Consider the following 20663-nt stretch of genomic DNA (forward strand, 5'->3'; position numbering starts at 1 on the left):
TTCCCCTTAGTCTAGCCCAAATGCAGCTATACAGAGGGCAGAGATCCACTGCAGCAGCATTTCTCAGGCCAACTGGAACCAATCTGTTACCAATCTGCAGGAATTTGGCTGGTGACCTTTGGCCCCAGGAACAGTTAGGTGCCCCCGCCTCCAACAGACACCTGACCCCAAGCAATGCTTCAGCATTATGGGTATATACCCACGACGGACAGTATGGCCAGCTGTTGGCATTCATTCTGCAGAGGCCTTGTGTGTTAGAGCTTTGAGGAATTTTAAAGGCATTGTTTTCTCCATTGACTATTTATTTCACCCGAATGAGAATGTTAGAGAATGTTGCTAGATCCAGAATTGAACACTGTTGGCACTGAAAGGAAACAGACACAGTTTGGATTTTCTCAAACACTAGGCAAGACTATTCTTAGCTTACTTCTCATCCTTCCCCTGCAGGGTAAGCCCTGACTTAGCATCTCCTTAATCAATAAAATACAATTCATCAAAGGACTCAGCACGTAGTAGAGACCATACTTGCTATGCCCTACTCAGGGCCCCAGGGTTACAGTGTGCTCTTTATACAACTGACTATAGCATTCACAATTTTCAGGGAGCATGGGAAAGAGAAAGGCTTCCAATCACATAATATCAGAGATCCGTGAAAGCCATCCTCCACGTGGTACCATGTCACGGGGACCCCCTGGTCCTCCAAGCACTTCTTATAGAGCAAGATGTCATCACGGAGGATGTCATACAGCTCACCAGGAAGGCCTCGGGAAGCTGGGCAATGGTCTCTTCATCCTTTATGAGGGGTGTATGTTCCACATCCAACAAGGGATTGTTTTCTAGACAGGCAGCCTCATTGAAAGGGGCAGGAAACATGGGTTGGTAGTCTGTCTTCTTGAAACTCCTGGGTACGTTGTCCGCGCTGACCCACTTCCGGTACTTATTCCAGACTTCCGGGGGAATGAAAGCACCACTCAAGATGGCATCCCACCAGAGAAGTCGATAAACACGTATTTAAACACGCATCATGAACTTCCAGGTGAGGAACTGGACGTGTTGGTTCTGCGGAAAGGATGGCAGCCGAAAATTAATGAGTTGGACAATGAGATAAATCAGGACCTGGGCCCTGATCCGAGGAAGACCGGATCTGCCCACCAAGGTCTGAGAGGTCAAGGTCGCAATCCCTGCCCCAGCACTGTCTCCGCAGATCACACCACAGACCTGCCGGAAGGAAGCAGAAATGCCCATGCCTCCTTGGACTCTCTCTTGCCCATCCACCACAGGGGTGAAGGCTCTGCAGAACCAAAAGTTGAAAGGTTGATCTCCTCTAGGAGCTTACTTAAGAAACCCCATTATGTCTTGATGAGGAATCAGGGGGCCCCAGCTCCTGACCATTTCCCCCTGTACAGTGCTCTCGGGGCATTTCCTCACAGGCACCATCCACCTGCAGCCTCCTGGCAGCGTGCAGAACCTTACCTGCCTTTCTTCCTCCACCAGCCTGTCGATCAAAACCAGTCTGGCCTGCGTGCTAGGTCTTTTCAACTATCTAGAATAACAATATCCTCAACAATTTCCTACAGGGTTTTAACAGAGGTGCTTATTAACACCTTTATGTGTTCAAGAGATGTTTTTATTATCACCCTTCAGAGATGTAGGGTCTGGCGGAAACGCTGATGGTGGAATTTCAGACACAAGGCTCGGCCGGCTGGGAGGTACGTTGATGGATACTGGCAAGATGCTGTCTTCCTCAGTCTCATCAAGAAAACCAGAGATGCTAAGGAAGTTACATTAAGTAAGTTGTATGAGGGGGCTTGTTCTAGAGGTTGAACCTAAAAGGGCAGTTTTTAGTTCCTCTCACTTGCCTTCTCTAAACTGTTTCCCTGTGAATTGCTGTAATCTGTTGGATTAAGAACCGGAATTCTAGTGAGTGGTACCCACGGCCCCCTCCATCCACTAAAAAGCTCCCCCTCTTCTCTTTTCAAAGAACCTCAGGTGCCCTGAGTCATGGTTTTCTTGAGACGCTCCCAACACTGGTCCCTGCATGGCCAGCAGTTAATTTGTTAGCTAGTTAGTTCATAAGTCCATTAGGTATTAGGGGTTTTTTAATATTAATAATATTAATATTTATTAGTTCCCAAAGACACGTTTAAACATTAATTAATTCGAGTTTTTTGTTCAGTTATTTCAAATAACATTAAAGAAAAGCTAAAAAGTTATTTTTTAAGTCAAAATGGCCCCAAGCTAAAAAAAAAAAAAAAAAGCCTAGAAACAAATATTTTAAAGTTTGTCCCAGGCCTAATTGAAACTGTGCACCTCAGACTGGGACTTGAACCCACGTGCCGGGACTCGAAGCCAGCCTAAACCCAGACTGGGACTTGAAGGTATTAGTTTCAACAATGCAAAAAGCACCTGCAGCATCATCGCCCCAAACCACAGCCAGGACCTTGACCAGAACCTTCAGCCAAGCCCTTAATACCCCCACCACCATCCCACCTCGCTGCCTCCCCAGTCTGAGAGAACGGCTACCTTTGAATCCCGTATCCATCACTCCTTTTCTTTTCTTTTTACATAGCTCCATTGTATCTATGTATATTCCTTAAAAGTATTATTATGATTTTAATTGTTTTTAATTTTGTAGACAAAGTATCTGGCTTTATGTAATTTTTTGAAAATTTTTTCACTGAATTTTATACTGTCAATATTCATCCACAGTATGATATGCCTTACTTGAACAGCTGTGTCATATCCCATAACGCCTTAATAGCTGTGCAATGTAACACTGACTATCACAGTTGGTTCATGCACTCCCCGTCAAGGGGCATTTGGGTTGTTTCGGGTCTGGGCTGTTTTGAACGATGCTGCGCCTGTCTCCGTGGATGCATGTGCAAGAGTGTCTCTAGGGGCCTAGGACCTCCTCTCCCTCTGTTCTGCAAATCATCCAAGGCCTCTCCCCTCCCTTCTGTCACCCAGGTAACACCCACCGACTTTCTCCAACAATTCACCCAACCGATAGCAGCATAGAGTCGGTCTCCTGGGATAGAAAACCACACAGGGCGCGGTACATGTCTGCAAGACAACACCGACACATCAGCAGCCACCTGTAGGGAGGTCGGGGCCCCACGGGGCCCAGCACTGCTCCCCAGCCCCCAAGAAGAGCTACCAACAGTGCTGGCACTGAGTGTGACATCTTCCCTTTCTTCCTATTCTCGGCTCCTGTGAAGCGACTCTGGCCACCTCTGCCGGGACAACACAAAAAGCCAAGTCAGACGCCTGAGTCCACCCCAATCTCCTGAATATCGGGGCTCAGATGTGCCTTGGGGCTCCCCAGCTGCAACGTTTTCTTTTACAGTAGAGGAAACTGTGGACCTAGAAGGCTTGGTGATTTGAAACCAACAAAGCCAAGATGAAGGAAGGTGGGCGTGTCTGCCCTGAAATATGAACAATAATTTTATATAGGTATAGATGTTATTAAGAAGTAAGCAGTGGTCGCACGGGCCATTTCTATGAGTCAAGCAGTATGTCTGAGGTTCTCAGAGAGCAGCCTGATCATGAATGCATCGACCACACGGGCACAGTGCGAGACACAGAATCTGTACCAAATGAACCACGTCTAACTCAGCAGTTCTCGACCCTGGCTGTTTATAGAAGCACAGGGCGGGGGGTGGGGGGGTGGCGTTACACACTCTGATGCCCAGGCTGAGCCCCAGACCAACCAAATCAGAATCTCTAGGGTGGGAGCACAGGCGACAGGATTTCTCAAATCCCACCAGGCGATTCCAGTGTCAGGGGAGGTGGTGATTGACCATCTGGCAGAGAGAAGCAACAATGGGGCGGGTCCATGCTTTGTTAACATGGTTTGGGGAGGTGACAGAAGAAGGGTCAAAACGATTCAGAGTGGGCAGCTCCTAAGGAGGTCTCAGACCTGGCTTAAGTCATCTGGGAGCTTTTTTAAAATACGGATGCTGGATCCCATCCCCAGAGACTGACAGTCGGCCTGGGGTAGGAGCTGGGTGTGACTATGACTCTCAAGCCCCCGGGGGGGTTCTAAAGTGTACGCAGCCAGGGTGGAGACGACTGCTAGCCACGACCTGGTCCTGCCGACCTTCCCCACTTCAGCCCCCCACTCTGTGGTCCCGACATTCTTCTTTCTCTTGAGCACCCAAGGTTTTGCACTTGCTCTCCCTTAACAGGGCAGGGACTAGGGTGAGGCAAGCAAGGCACTAACCTTGGGCGCAAAATTAAGGGAGCGTCCAAACACTCATTATCCAAGATAAATAATAGTTTGGTGCAATATTTTAAGGAATCAAAATTAATGCCAGAAACGTCCGTGATGAACAACATATCGAAATTTTAAATCGAATCCTCCTTTGCTTTTGCACGACTTACCCAGCTCTCTTGCATCCTGCTTTTATATAAACGTTGGTATGTTGTTCATCTTAGTTTTCTGCATCAATACTGATATTTTTAATATTGCATAAAAATATATTTATCTGGATCAATGTGGTTTTGGGTGCCCCTTTAAATACGGAGGCCGCGGAGGGTGCCTCACCTGCCTCACCCCATTCCCATAAGGCTTGGAGCTCTCTTTCCCGGCCCCTGTAGGGCCGGCTCATTCTCATCAGTTGATCCTGGGCTCAAACTTTGCCTTCTTGGAGAGGCTTCCGCTGATAGGAAAAATTAAATCTGCTCCCTGAGTCATTCTCTACTCCATCGCTCTGTGCTACCACGATGTGAAATTACCCTACTCATTTGTTTCACTGTCCAGCTCCCTCATTTGAGTGGGCTCCAATGAGGACCTTTCTTGTTCTCCACAGTGTCCCCCGTGCCTCAAAGAGGGTCTGACACAAAGTAGGTGCTCAGTAAACATTTGCTGAGTGAGCCCCAGTTTTACTTTTGGAAATAACGTCATCCCTCCACAGAGGAAGGGGTACAGACCCAGCCAATGAATGAGGGTGCTCCCCGGGGTCTCTGAAAGGGAAGAGTGATCCTGGACAAGGGTGAGGCCAGTAGATGGGAGATGATTCATAATTAACTTCTGAAAAGGGGAGAGCTTCAGGGCAGCAAATTCAGATGTTGTATTTTCACCACCAGGTGGCAGTACACCCTAATCTCAGGGAACATGTAATGCAAACAGCCCACCTCTTCACATGGGCAAATTTTCTCCTGTGCGGAAATAGAGACACAGACGTAAAGAACAAACTTATAGTTACCAAGGGGGAAGGGGAGGGTGGAACAAATTGGGAGACCGGGATTGACATATTACATTACTATGTATAAAATAGATAACTAATGAGAACCTACTGTATAGCACAGGGAACTCTACTCAATGCTCTGCGGTGACCTGAATGGGAAGGAAATCTAAAAAAGTGGATATATGTATACGTATTCCTGATTCACTTTGCTGTACAGCAAGAAACTATCACAACATCGTAAATCAACTATACTCCAATAAAAATTAATTTAAAAAATTTTTTCTCCTGTGTGGCCATCCCTCCATCCATCCATTTGTTTGTTGGTTCATCCTTTCACCCAGTTATTTGCCCATCCATCCATCTATATATTCATGCACTCATACATCCATTCAAAAACTAAAACCACAGGCCTGGCCCTGAGGATCCTGTAGCAAGCAAAATGGAAGACTTTCTCGCACTCTTGGAATTTCCACTTTTAGTTGGGGAAAGCAGACAGTAAATAAGGAAACACCCGGAGGAATGAGATAAGTTCAGATTGCGACAAGTGCCATGAAGAAAACTTTAAAGGATGTTGTCAGGGATGGAGGTGGGGGGCGGGCATAGAGTAGGGCACTAGAGTGGGCAGGGAGAGTTCTTTAGATAAGACGTCCAGGGAGCCCACTCTGCGGAGAGACATTTGAGATCAGACTGGAAGAATGAAGAAGGGGGCACCCGTCTTGCAAAGCAGCGGTGAGGGGAGACACAACTTTGCAGGACTCGGGAACAGCAAGTGTAGGAGATTCAGGGTGAGAAGGAGCCTGGTGTGTCCAAAGCCCAGAGGAACAGGCAGCATGGCTGCAGCAGAGCGAATCGCTGTGGGAGGTGGGAGACCCGGGTGACCAGGTCGGAGAGGTCTGCAGGGCCAGCACCAGCTGTGGGGAGGAGTTGGGGTTTCACCTGAAGACCCTGTAAAGCCACAGGAAGTGTTCACTGCAAGACTGACAAGTTCCGACTCGTATTTTTAAGTGTTCTTTCTGGCTGCTGGGTGAGGATTAGACTGTGAGGGGTGACATGGGGAGAGCAGTTACTGGGATGTAGGGATAAAGGGATGCGGGCAAGAGAAGGTGGCTTCGGATCACAGGGGTCTTGCAGAGCCGGAGAGAAACACACGGGTTTGGGAAATACTGTGGGGTGAAAACAGACAGGACTGGTCAATGGCTGGTGAGTGGTGAGGGAGCGGAGAAGAGTCAACACTGCAGGGCCATAAACACCAAACGCCACCCCACTCCAGCCCTGGCCACTTCACCACCCTCTCCTTGACCAAGAGTATCATAGTATAAAAAAGAACGTTTTCACACCATCTGCTGACTTGAGCCCAAAGCCCTTAGTCAGGGCTCCCTATAAAAACCTCCAGCTGCTGATTCCTTGGAGGGACTCCAACAAGGTTCCCATGGGAGGGGTGGGTAGAGCTTTGCATGAAGATGAGGCTCTGCCTTCACAAAACCTCCAAGGACCATCTTACCCAGGCTCCCTAATACATCTTACCCAGGCTCCCTAATTCCTTCCCTCCGTGGAAGAAGATGATGCCTCGCCGGGGGCTGGGGGCGGCCACCTCGGGCTGGAACAGCCTCATGGGTATGGTTCCAAAACACAGGTTGGTTACCACAAGCCCGGGGTCCTTCTTGATTCTCACGCGCTTGTGCAAAAACTGAATACATCTGGGCATGGAGCAAATCCTCAATTTCTCAAGTATATTCCCCTGTTAGAGGTCAGAGAAAGAGCAGGAGATATTAGGAGAGGTTAGGATCCAGCTGGATGGTGGATAACTCCTGCCCCTTGTAACTGCGGGGATGTTTCTGCAGTTTCTTATCTGCCTCAAAGGCATGAACCTAGGACTCATCAGGCTCTAGGGTGTGTCCAGATAAAGCATTGGGCTTTCAGAATCTCCTCCCAAAAGCTCTTGGTTGAATAGTGGTATGAATTTGCCAAAGAGCTAGCCCACGTTTGGGCTGAGCGGTTGGGCATTGAACTGATCAAAGCCAATGTCCAAGGCAGCTGGCTGGCAACCTTGCTCTCTTTGGCTCCCAACCTAAGATGGCAAAGACAGTACATCACCTGGGTCAACACCATCATTGCCCCTCTGGGTTATGACAGACCCTTAGGTCTCATTTGTGTTCAACAGGAAAGAGTCATGGGATCAATTAAGGATGTCTGCCATGGGCTCAGGGGGAAGGGGCAATGGCACAAAGGCTATATATTTGCCGAATGTGAAAAGAAGTCCATTGTTTTTAAATTAATATGGTCACTCTAGTTAGAAACAAGCAAAATATCTGAATATTTCATGAAATATAGTTACATGGTATCATATCTCATGTACTAAATGCATTTCAGCCATAATGGATCATCTCTTCCGTGGACCTCGCATGGAATATGCGTCTTTGTCATAAAGAAAACAGCACGGGATAATTGTGAACATAGTAAGAACAGCTGACACTTATTAGTCTCCTACAACATGCCAATACTGGTCCAAGTGATTTGGATTATTAACTGGCTTAAACTACTCAGAGACCCTCCTAAGTCAAACACAATTGTAAGCTCCATTTCACAGATGGGAAAAGTGAGGCATGCCACGGTCAAGTGCCTTGCCTGTCAACAAGTAAGATGTAGAACGAAACTAGAAAGAGCTTGGGTTCTTAAGTCCAGCAGATTTGGATTCAAGACTTAGCTCTACTACCACAGACTCACTGAAAGATCTTGAGCATTACCTTCTCTGAGCTTCCGTTTTCCTCATTTTATAAAATAGAAGAATGGAGTCTACAGTCCCTGAGGATGAAGCGTGGGACTTAGATGCAACCACCCATATGGAGTGTGTCACTGGTGGGTCCTGGTAAGTGTGAGCTCATACTGAGTCCTGCCCCAGGTTTATGGGATGACCCAGTGCATTCATTCCATGGAGACGACCCCACCCCCGTCCCCACTGCCCCATTGCCAAGGCTTAGGCTTCTCAAAAGGGAACTCCCAACAAAATCCCTATTTCCCGGCCTGAGGCAGGAGCAAGGTGCCCAATGCGGTGGAGATGACCTACTTTCCCCACCACTTAGCCCACATCTGAGGAATCCATTTCCAGCATCTAGGAGAGCACATGTTTCAGGGATTTTGAACGATGCAATGTGGTGATAAACGTTTCTTGGCGCGACATTCTAAAAGGTCACTAGATACAGCTGGGAAGTTAGATTTGGTTTGTTTTTTCCCACAGTGAGTCCACATTTGCCAGAGCTGGTAATTTAGGACAGAGGCAAATAAGGAAGATTGATTATTATATATTATTATATAATATTATAAATACATATTATTTATATATAAATATTATAAATATATTGTATGTATACATATTATATTTCTAGATTATTTGCATAAATGTTATAATGTGCATATATAAGTATTATAAATATAATATTTTTATATTATTTATAAGAATGTATTAGTAATAGTATAAAGGGGACCATCACTAGTTTAGGAACGCCTGAGATCCAGAACTTTAGATGGATATTGAAACTCTTTCACAAAATATTCTAGCAGAGTTTGCCCTTTAAAATAAAATCTAGGGACTTCCCTGGCTGTCCAGTGGTTAAGACTCCACGCTTCCAACTCAGGGGGCGCGAGTTCAATCCCTGGTCAGGGAACTAAGATCCTACACACCCTGGGAAGAGGTCAAAAAATGAAACAAAAACAAAAACTAAAATAAAATCTATAGCATTTGTTATATTAGTCATTATATCTTTTAGTAAGGCTGAAATCACTCATCACAGCTTTTAAATCAATAATGATTTTAGGAAATGCTGTGTCTTTGCCTTCAGAGATTTGATATATATACTAATAATAATCTATTTTTATGGAGTCCTTTCTAAGTGCCCAGCACTGTACCTTGCACCTTAAATGCATTTCTCATTCAATCCCCACCTCACACCTATAAAAAGCGTCTCTTGCTGTCCGCATTTTTCAGAGCAGAAAACAGAGACTCAAAGACATTAGTCTACAAAACTAGCAAGTGAAGATTCAGGTCTCAGACCCAAGGTTGTCTGATACCAAAACTAGACACCTGATTTCTAGGCTATCGAAGCTTTTAGGTTTTGTCTCCTTCTCCTTAAAATTCTTATCCTTCCTGTACCTATCTGTCTCCTGGAACCAAGTGACCACTTGGATATCATCATCCTCATCATAGTCACCTTGTGATGAGCCGTCTGTCCTAGGAGGGTTCAGTGCTGGGGGGACGAGGATGGGACATAATGAGCTGAATTCACCCTCCATGGCCCATCTCAGAGGGTCCCGTGAGCAGCTGTCATCAGAGATGCTTGGTTTGTGGGCTACTCTTGAGGAGAAACACTGAAGGTTGGAAAGGTCTCGGGTTTTCTGGGCCACCTGGACATCTGAGGCCCTCATTTTCAGCCCTAGGGCCTCAAACTAGCCTATAATTCCATAAGGATTGCAGCCACTGGCTTGAGACAGCCTGACCTCCAGCAAAGTGCGTGACCAGGATTAATAAGAGAGGTCCTAGTACCACATCCTCAGCCTGTCTCCTTGGGGCAGTGACGTTCATGTAATTATGACGTAGACTTGTTCATTTCTCGGAAAGTCATCCGTTTCCCTGGTGAAACATTCCAGCAGCACAGAAACATATTTTACTTATTTACCCAATATCACCAAACAAATGAGCCCTTATCACCTGTCATCTTGATCCTCTTACCAACCTGATGGAAGCAATGCAATTGTTCCCCCTTTGCAGATGAGGAAACCAAGACACAGAGAGGTGAAGTAAATTGCCCAAGATCACACAGCCAGGGAGCGGCTGTCAGAGCTGAGCGTGGCCTCCTCACCTCCTTCAACAGTTGTTCTCCCCACAGGTCATCATTGTGAACTGTCTGGCTGCCATCAGGTCTCCACCCAGGGTTGGGACATTGGGATTAAATCAAGTTGCCTGCCTCTTAGTGCCAAACTGTTTCCAAATCTGCTGTTCTAGGCATGCACCGTTCTACCCCAAATCCCAAACTCCTGTTCAGAGCCTGGCTGGTGTGGCCACTCTGAAATGCTGGGTGAATTCCCTGGTGGACTGATCAGCAAATGGTAAGTAAGCACCTGCTAGGTGCCAGGCCCTGGGCTTGGGGCTAGGCTTGCAGAGATGCATAAGGTGGTCCCTGCCTTCCAGATGCTTGCAATCTAAGCAGGAGAGAAATGCCTGTGTGCCATGAGGGGGAAGACACTGTGGCTGAAGCAAGTTCATTCTGTCAGGCTATAAGCCTTTTCAGGGCAGAGGCTGGGTCTGGAATCGTTTGGGAATCCTCAGAAATGAGCCTGGTGATGGGCACTCAGTAAATATTTGCTGTTGAAGAAAGGAAAGGAGGCGGGGGGCAGGTGAGATGAAGGACAAGAAGAAGGAGAGAAACAGAATCGCAGGCACAAGAGAGAGGGCTGTCATCCGTCCCTCAGCGTCCATGAAGGACTGGCTCCAGGACCGCCATGATACCAACATGTTCATTGCTCAATCTCTTACAGTCGACCCCCTATCCGTGGATGCAGGACCTGCGGACATGGAGAGCGCGCCTTATAGCAAGGTCTGTCTTTCTTGGGGGAGTCTGAAGAGAGAGGGGGAAGGCAAATGAAAGATGGAAAGGAGGGGCAAGGCAGAGAGAGAGAGAGAGAGTGCCCCAACCCATGCCAGGGCCTGAGTGCAAACTCACCGAAGTGACCATGTAGAGGAACACGCAGTGCAGAAATCGGAACTTGGCAGGAAGTTGCAGAGTAGAGGGGACACCTGCGGTGAGGAAGTGCTCAAAGCCAGCCCAGACAAAGACCCCCAGGAGAAAGGTGCACAGTGCAGCTAGAAGCGCCAGCCACGGGACAGCCATGTGCCCGAGCCCGTGAGGAGTTTAGGAACTTCTGTCAGTGGGACTTGAGCTGGTCATATCGGCTGTCTCCTCCCTCCCACTCTTTTTTTTTTTTTTAACATCTTTATTGGAGTATAATTGCTTGACAGTGTTGTGTTCGTTTCTGCTGTATAACAAAGTGAATCAGCTATATGCATACATTATCCCCATACCCCCTCCCTCTTGCGTCTCCCTCCCACCCTCCCTATCCCGCCCCTCTAGGTGGTCACAAAGCACCGAGCTGATCTCCCTGTGCTATGCGGCTGCTTCCCACTAGCTATCTATTTTCCATTTGGTAGCCTCCCACTCTTTTTGGATTAATTTTGACCTGTGACCTGACCTGGCTTCTTAAACATAAACACAACACGACCAGTGGGAGCCGGAGGGACCTACTTCCTTAAGGAATACAGGGACCAGGGGGAGTCTTGGGAGATAGGCTTCCCAAAGGCTCAGAAGAGATCAGGCTCAAACAAAACCCGCCGCTGGGCACCAAGGGAGAGGTCTCATGCGAGCTGCACAGGAGTCTTCGGCCTGATGTTTCAAGTGTAAAATAGGAGACACACGGCCAGGCTTCCTCCTGTGCATCTGGTCGAGGTGGGCAAAGGGCCTCTTATTCCAGTCGGCTGTCCTGACCCGCCTCTGATGCTCCAGTCCCCCTGGGGAGCGGCAGCGAAGCCCAGGGTTAACAGGACCCACTCGGAAGCGAGCCCACCTGGGTTGAATCCTGCCTTTTCCACTTACTGGCTCTGTGGTCTTAGGTAAGTTATGTCTGTTCTCTGCATGTCCATTTCCTCTCCTGTAAGACGGAGATAGTTAGAGAACCTAACTGAGGAATGGTGAATAGTGCGGCAATGAACCTGGGTGTGTAAACATCCTCTCACTTTTCAAGTCAATTTTGCTGAGCTATAATAAATAAATACATGCATACATGTGCATATGTAAAAGTGCTTAAATCATAAGGATAAGCTTGAGGAATTTTCCCAAAACAAAAACACCCAAGTGACCAGCATCCAAACCAGGAGAAATAGCATCTTCTCCACATCACCACCGCCCCCTCCCCCATTTGATACACCCACCAGAGGTAACCACAATCCTTCCTTTAACAGCCAAGACTCATTTGGCTGGTTTCTGAACTTTATGCAAATGGAATCATGCAGAGAGTGCTCCTTTATGTCTGGCTTCTTTCACTGAACACTGTTGTATGTATCTTCCGTGGTGTATGTATCGGTTCATTCATTCTTATTCTGGTATCACATTCCATTGTATGAATATACCACAACTTTTGTGGTATATTTGTGGTATATTTGTCCTTCTGCTGCTGAAGGACATTTGAGTTTTTGCCAGTTATCACTGCATTGCCTCTTAGCTCCAAACTCGTAATTTTTGCCTGCTCTGTGAAAATGGGCTGGAACCTTTCAACGTCTTTCCTTTGTCCACTGGCACCAAAGCATTGTCAAGAAAGAGTAGTGGAGGGATTTCCCTGGTGGCACAGTGGTTGAGAATCCGCCTGCCAATGGAGGGGACACGGGTTTGATCCCCGGTCCGAGAACATCACACATGCCGTGGAGCAACTAAGCTCCACAACTACTGAGCCTGCGCTCTAGAGCCCGTGAGCCATGACTACTGAAGCCCGCGCGCCTAGAGCCCGTGCTCCGCAACAAGAAAAGCCACCGCAGTGAGAAGCCCGTGCACTGCAACAAAGAGTAGCCCCCGCTCACCGCAACTAGAGAAAGCCCAAGTGCAGCAAGGAAGACCCAACGCAGCCAAAAATAAATAAGCTAATTAATTTTTTTTAAAAAAAGAGGGCTTCCCTGGTGGCACAGTGGTTGAGAGTCTGCCTGCCGATGCAGGGCACACGGGTTTGTGCCCCGGTCCGGGAGGATCCCGCATGCCGCGGAGCGGCTGGGCCCGTGAGCCATGGCCGCTGAGCCTGTGCGTCCAGAGCCTGTGCTCCGCAACGGGAGAGGCCACAGCAGTGAGAGACCCGTGTACCAAAAAAAAAAAAAAAGTAAGAGTACTGGAAAGACATCTCAGGAGAGAAGGGCTCTGCTTCCTGGTTCCAGGTACTCACACGGCAGGATCCTGCAGACCACATGGCTTTGCCAGAACCCAGCTTCTGCACTGTGTGAGGAAAAGTGCAACAGAAGGAATTATTAACCATAACAGGGATTCACAAGAGAAGAAGCAAGAAGTAAAGAAAGCTCAAAATAATTTCAGATATACTGAACAGCTATTGGTAATAGGGCTGAGATAGCGCACCCAAAGGAAAAACCCCACCTCTCACCCCATTGGCTTGAGGTCCAGAGCTTGTTGGGGAGGGCCTCACTGAATTGGTTAGTAGTTGCTCTGCTGCTGTACCAGTGGGACTTGATGGCATCTACCCCAACCCTCACCCAAAGAAATTTGCTGGAAATCTGCACTCCTGGGTGCTATTAAAAGCCCTTCATTCACAGGAAAGTATCTGGCTGGAGGCATTCTGCAGTGAAACTACCCAAGGGGCCTGGAAGGGAAAGCTACTACAAGAGATGCCATCCAAACAGCAGGAGCTGGAGCTGATAAAATCACACACGCTGCAGGACCCGAGGTCTAGGGAAGCCATGCATACTTCAGGAGCTGCGCCTAGAGGAGCTGGTGGAGCAGTTTGTGCCCCAGGACATTGCTGAAAACAAAAGAGCCTACCTTGCAATTAGGCTAACAGTTGGGTGTAGCACCAACAGAGGCAGATAGCTTAGCAGAGAGATGAGGGAAAGTCAGAGGGCCCTAAAGAAAAACAGTCATCCCGAGGCTGCACCCCCTTAGTCAGAGCTGCACACTAAGGGAAACAGACTTTACTGGAATATCCATCCAAGTCACTAAACAAATAAGCAAACAGTACAAGCAACAGGCCCAGGGAGGAGTGGGGGAGGAATCAATATCCAGCATTGCTACAATGTAATATCTAAAATCTCCAGTTTTCAACAACAGCAAAAAAAAAAAAAATTATGAGACATGCAAAGAAACAGGAAAGTGTGACCAACAGGAAAGTGTGACCATAAGAAAAAAAAAAATTATGAGACATGCAAAGAAACAGGAAAGTGTGACCATAAGAAAGTGTGACCATAAGGAAGAAAAAAAGAAAAAGGCAAGAGAAACTGCCTTTGAGAGCACCCAGATGTCAGGCTTAACAAACACGTCAAAGCAGCAACAATAAATATGTTCAGAACCAAAGAAATAAAGGAACATATGATGACCTTATTTCATATAAAGAATACCAACAAAGAGATAAATACTATTTTTTAAAAAAGAAGACCAAACTAAAATTATGGGATTGGAAAGTACAATAACCAAAATGAAATATTCACCAGAGGGGCTCACCAGTAGATTTGAGCTGACAGAAGAAATAATAAGCAAACTTAAAGGTAGACTAATAGAGATGGTGCAATCAGAAGAACAGAGAGAAAATGAAGGAAGAAAAATGAACAGAGAATTCCAAGAAAAGTGGGGCATCATTAGGTACACTACCATACATGTAATGGAAACGCCAGAGGAGAAAAGAGAGAAAAACCATCAGGAAAATACTCAAGGAAATAATGGCTGAAAGCTTCCTAAATTTGATAAAAAACATTATCCACATCCAAGAAGCTCTAAGTATGATCAACAGAAAGAGGTGGTGTCACTGGTAAATTCTGTCAAACACTTAAAGAGGAATTAATTCCAGTTCTTCACAAAATCTTCTTAAAATTAGAAGAGGAAGGAACACTTGCCAGCTTGTTCTATTGAAACAGGAGGGAAGGGGGCAGGGCATAACCTTTAAAAGAATGACATAGCCCAAGGACACAACATAAACTGATTAGAACAAGCTAGGTCCCAGACGGCTCCACTAGACCCTGAGCCTCAGTATATTCTCATTGTATCACATCAGCAAGCTAATGACACACCACAGATGCCATGACAGTTTCAAGGCTGACCACAAAGGTCAAAAAGTGGGCGGTAACCCAATTCCTGAAAACCCCCACCCCTTCCCCAAAATAACTGGAATACTCCTCCCACTCATTAGCCTATGAAATGACCCGCCCCTATAAAAACTGACAACCCCATACCCTGGTGCCTCTCTTGCCTTCTGAGATGGCCCACGCTCTGTCTTCAGAGTGTGTATCTCCCTGAATAAACCTTCCTTCTCTTTACTACGGCTCACTCTTGCATTCTTTCCTGCACAAACCCAAGAGCCCACCTTTGGCAGCCATCCCTGGGATTCGCCCGAGACCTGGGACGTGACCAACCTCTCGTGCCCCACTCTCTTTCCTGCAACACGACTATATATAAAATAGCTAACCTACCAGGACCTACTGTATGACACAGGGAACTATACTCAATATTTTGTAATAACCTATAAGGGAAAAGAATCTGAAAAAAGACATATGTATGTACAGCTGAATTGCTTTGCTGTATACTTGAAACTAACACAACACTGTAAATCAATTATAATTCAATGAAAAAAACATTCCTAAAGGATCCACTAAAAAGACTATTAGCACTAATAAATGAATTCAACAAGGTGGCAGGGTACAAGACCAACATATAAAAATAAATTGTATCTCTATACTCTAACAAACAGTGAACAATCTGAAAACAAAATTAAGAAAATAATTCCATTTACAACAGCATCAAAAAAAATAAAATACTTAGAAATAAATTTGACAAAAGGTTGCAAAACATGTAGTCTGAAAACTTCAAACACTATTGAAAGAAATTAAAGGGACTTCTGTGGTGGTGCAGTGGTTAACAATCTGCCTGCCAATGCAGGGGACATGGGTTCAAGCCCTGGTCGGGGACGATCCCACATGCCATGGAGCAACTAAGCCTGTGCGCCACAACTACTGAGCCTGCGCTCTATAGCCCATGAGCCACAACTACTGAGCCTGTGTGCCACGACTACTGAAGCCCACGTGCCTAGAGCCCATGCTCCACCACAACAGAAGCCGCTGCAATGAGAAGGCTGCATACCGCAACAAAGAGTAGCCCCCGCTTGCCGCAACTAGAGAAAGCCCAGGCGCAGCAACGAAGACCCAACGCAGACAAAAATAAATAAAATTAAATTAAATTTTAAAAAGAGATTAAAGAAGACCTAAGTGAATACAATGACATCCCTTGTTTATGGTTAGGAAAACAATGTTGTTTTGACAACAACAATGTTGTTTGACAAAACTTGTCAAATTGATCTGCAGATTCAGTGCAATCCCTATCAAAACCCCAGCTTGTCTTTTTTTACGGCAATTGACAAGCTGATCCTAAAATTCATATAGAAACATAAAGGATCCAGAATACCAAAAACAATCTTGAAAAAAAGAACACAGTTGGAAAAAAGAACTCACAACTCCCTATTTCAAAACTTACTACAAAGCAATACGATCAGGACTCTGGGGTACTGACGTAATAAGGATAGATCCATGGATCAATGGAATAGAATTGAGAGTCCACAACCAAACTGTCACGTTTATGGTCAATGCATTTTTGTCAAGAATGCCAAGGTAATTCAATGGGTAAAGAATAATAATTGTCCCAGAAGTGGTAGCAGGACAACTGTATCTCCACATGCAAAAGAATGAATTTATATCCTCTCCTTACATTATACACAAATAGTAACTCCAAATGGATCATAGACCTAAAAGTAAGAGCTGAAACTGTAAATCTCTAAGAAGAAAACAGGAATAAATCCTCATGACCTTGGACTAGGCAAAGCTTTCTTAGGCACAAAATCAAAAGCACAAAAGACAAAAGAAAAGATGGATGTATTAGATTCCATCAAAATTAGATTTTTGTGCTTTTAAGGACACCATCAAGAAAGTTAAAAGAAAACCTACAAAATGGGAGAAAATATTTGCAAGTCATATATCTGATAAGTGGCTTATATCCAGAATATATAAAGAACTCATAACTGAATAATAAAATATAAATAACCAAATTTAAGAATGGGCTGGGAATTCCCTGGTTGCCCAATGGTTAGGACTTGGCGCTTTCACTGCCAGGGCCCAGGTTCAATCCATGGTCAGGGAACTAAGATCCCGCAAGCCGCACAGTGTGGCCAAAAAAAGAAGAATGAGCAAATGACCTGAATAGATACAAACAAGATATATCAATGGCCAATAAGTGTATGTTAAATCCTCAACATTATTAGACATTAGGGAAATTGAACTCAAAGCTACAATGAGATACCACTTCACACCCAAGAGGATGACTATAATAAAAAAGGTAGATAGGGACTTCCCTGGTGGCGCAGTGGTTAAGAATCCGCCTGCCAATGCAGAGGACACGGGTTCGAGCCCTGGTCCGGGAAGATCCCATATGCAGCAGAGCAACTAAGCCCGTGTGCCACAACTACTGAGCCTGCGTTCTAGAGCCCACGAGCCACAACTACTGAGCCTGAGTGCCACAATTACTGAAGCCCATGCACCTAGAGCCTGTGCTCCACAACAAGAGAAGCTCATTGCTCCACCGCAATGAGAAGCCCGCAGTCTGCAAGGAAGAGTAGCCCCCACTCGCCACAGCTACAGAAAGCCCACACGCAGCAACGAAGACCAAACGCAGCCAAAAATTAATTAATTAATTATTTTAAATTGCAAAAAAAATGTATATCTGTCAATGGAATATTATTCAGCTATAAAAAGGAATCAAGTGTTGCTACATGCTACAATGTGGATGAACCTTGAAAACATCAGGTTAAATGAAAGAAGCCAATCAAAAAGATCACATGTTGTCTAATTCCATTTCTATGAAATGCCCAGAACAGGCAAACCCATAGAAACAGAAAGTAGATTAGTGGCTGCCTAGACCTGGGTTGCCTAGACTTGTTTTCCATGGGAAGGTAATTCTATTACCAGTTATCCTGTTATGGTTGGAAGCAGAAATCCTAAACTGTTTTTTCTAATCAGGTATTTTCCATAAAAACTTTCAAGCAGACAGAAAAATTGAAAGAATTTTACCATGAACGTCTGTATTCTCACTACGTTGATTCTACAATTAATATTTTACTATGTTTGGCTTATCACTCCAGAAAGTTTTCTCATGTTCCTTCCAAATCAATCCTTTCTCCCACCCTACCCAGAGGTTCTGATTTTTTTCCACCATGAATTAGTTTTGCCTATTCCAGAACTTCATATATATGGAAGCACGCATGCAATATGTGTTCTTTTGTGTAAGCTTTCTTTCACTCACAGTAATATTTTGAAGATTGATTCCTGTTGTTCTGGGTATCATTAGATTATTCCTTTCTCTTGCTAAGTAGTATTCCATCATTTGAATATGTAAGTTTGTTTATCCTTTCTTCTATTTAAGGACTCCTCAGCTGTTTCCAGTTTTTTACTATTATGAATAAAGTTGCCATGAACATTCTTGTCACAGTCATTTTTTTAGACATATATATTTATATATATTAGATAAATACCTAGGAATGGAATTGCTGGATCATGGAGCAGGTATTATGTTTGGTTTTCATAAGAAACTGACTAATCTTTTTCCAACGTGGTTTTACCATTTTGCTCTCTCATCAACAATGCATGAGGGTTCCATTTACTCCACATCTTCACTAACATTCTAAATTATTTTTTGAAGCAAGAATAACATTTCTAACACAACTTGACAAACTACACAAAAAGAAGACTACAGAGATAGCTTATTTGTAAATATTTTTTTCAAAAATTCCAAACAAATTATTAGCAGATAGAATCCAAGAGCATATTAAAATAATTATTCATCATGACCAAGAGGGATTTATTTCAGGAATACAAGGGGCTTTGATATTAGGCAATTTATTAACAGAATTTACATATTAAAGATCTCAAAAGAAAATTATTGAAGAGGCATTAATAGAAACTAATATCCATTTTTCATAAAAACATTTAATAAAAGAGAAATCAGCAAATACTTCTTTAAAAAGATTTTTCTAAGTGGGGAGAAATATTAGAAGTATTCCCACATCTAGGAAATTAGGAACATGATAAGAATGCCCATTATTGCACCTCTACTTAATTTTGCTTTCAAAGGGTTAGCCTGTGCAACTTTGGAAGAATTTTTAAATTAGAGACATGAAAATTGGAATGAAGGAGAAATAAAGTTATTACTCTGCAGATGACATAAATGTAAATCTAGAAAATCCAAGAGAATCAACAGGAAAATGACAACCAACAATAATGGTAAGGTAGCAGAGTACAGAATGATATACAGAAATTAGTAGCACTTACATATGAAAAAAAACCCCACCTAGTCAGAACATACAATAGAAAAATAGTCTCTATAACAGCAACAAGAAAAAGACAACCAAGAGGTAAACTTAATAAGAAATGTGTGAAAAAAATCTACAATAAGCACTCCAAAATACTACTAAAGAACACAAAAGAAGACTATAAAATATGTTCTTGGATAGGAAGACTCAATATCATAAAGTTGCCAATTTCCTCTGGTATAATTTTTAAACTTAATAAAATTCCAACAAAAAGACTGATATACTTTTCCCCCTGAAATTTATAAAAGCTGATATGGAATCTCAAGTGGAAAATAAAGAAGCAAAACTTTCCAGGAAATTCTGAAAAAGAAGATAGGAGGGAACTGGCCAGGCCAGGTATTAAAACATATTTCGAAACCTTCATAATTAAAATAAGGTAAATATGTGCTTTTAAACAAATGATCTGGGATCATTTGGGTAGCTAAGTGAAAAAAAATAAAATTGAGCCCATGTTGAATGCTGTACACCAGGGTAAGCTCCAATGGAGCAAATTTATACACTTTTAAAACAAAAATTCTAAAACCACCAGAAGAAGATATGGAAGAATTTTCTTATAACTTTGGAAAAGAAAAAGAAATTTCCACTATGCTTCAAAATACAGAGATCACAAAAGAGAAGATTGATGACTTCAATGGCATAATAGTATTTATTTACATGCAAGTAACTGGTCATGTGTTCATGGTAGCTACCTCTGGGTGGAGGGACTTGGAGTGACATTTATCTTTTTTACCTATCAATTTTTCTAATTTTTCAGTAGCGATGATCTATTATTTAAGAGACAAAAGTTCTTCAAAAGGTTGAAGCAGAAGCAATGGCAGCACTTCTGGGTCTCTAAATCCAAACTGTCATGTTCCCTAAAAATCAACCACTGATCCAGAGAGTACACTGATAGGACCCCTCAGCCCTTTCTTGGAGGGATTCATTCTTTCATGGCCCATTTATTCAACGAATACTTACTAAGCTCCTACTATGTCCCAGACACTACATTGTATAGGAATCTGGTTGGAACTCCATGAGAAACAATACAGTGTGGTGTTGAAGAGTGAGGTCTCTGGAGCCAGCTCCAGCCTTGACCAGCTGTGTGACCTAAGATAAATTAACTCACCTCTCTGAGCCTCAGTTTTCTTATCTGTGAAAAAGGGACACTAATAATACTCAAAACTAAATGAATGTCCAATGTTAAAACACTTCAAATAGGGAATTCCCTGGTGGTCCAGTGGTTAGGACTCCATGCTCTTACCACCGAGGGCCCAGGTTCAATCCGCGGTTAGGAAACTAAGATTGCAAGCCATGCAGTGCAGAAAAATAAAAAAATTT

General features: G+C 44.3%; 1 protein-coding gene across 1 annotated transcript; it reads right to left on the reverse strand.

The window, feature by feature from the left end:
• Positions 1 to 553: 553 nt before the first annotated feature.
• Positions 554 to 11071, reverse strand: LOC132515617 (arylacetamide deacetylase-like 4). The gene is given in 5 exon segments (XM_060141984.1): positions 554 to 744; positions 747 to 1291; positions 3000 to 3063; positions 6714 to 6927; positions 10904 to 11071. Coding segments are annotated over 5 exon segments (1182 nt in total).
• Between the last annotated feature and the right edge of the window lie 9592 nt (positions 11072 to 20663).

Source organism: Lagenorhynchus albirostris, chromosome 2 (assembly GCF_949774975.1).
Source record: "Lagenorhynchus albirostris chromosome 2, mLagAlb1.1, whole genome shotgun sequence".
Taxonomy (NCBI): domain Eukaryota; kingdom Metazoa; phylum Chordata; class Mammalia; order Artiodactyla; family Delphinidae; genus Lagenorhynchus; species Lagenorhynchus albirostris.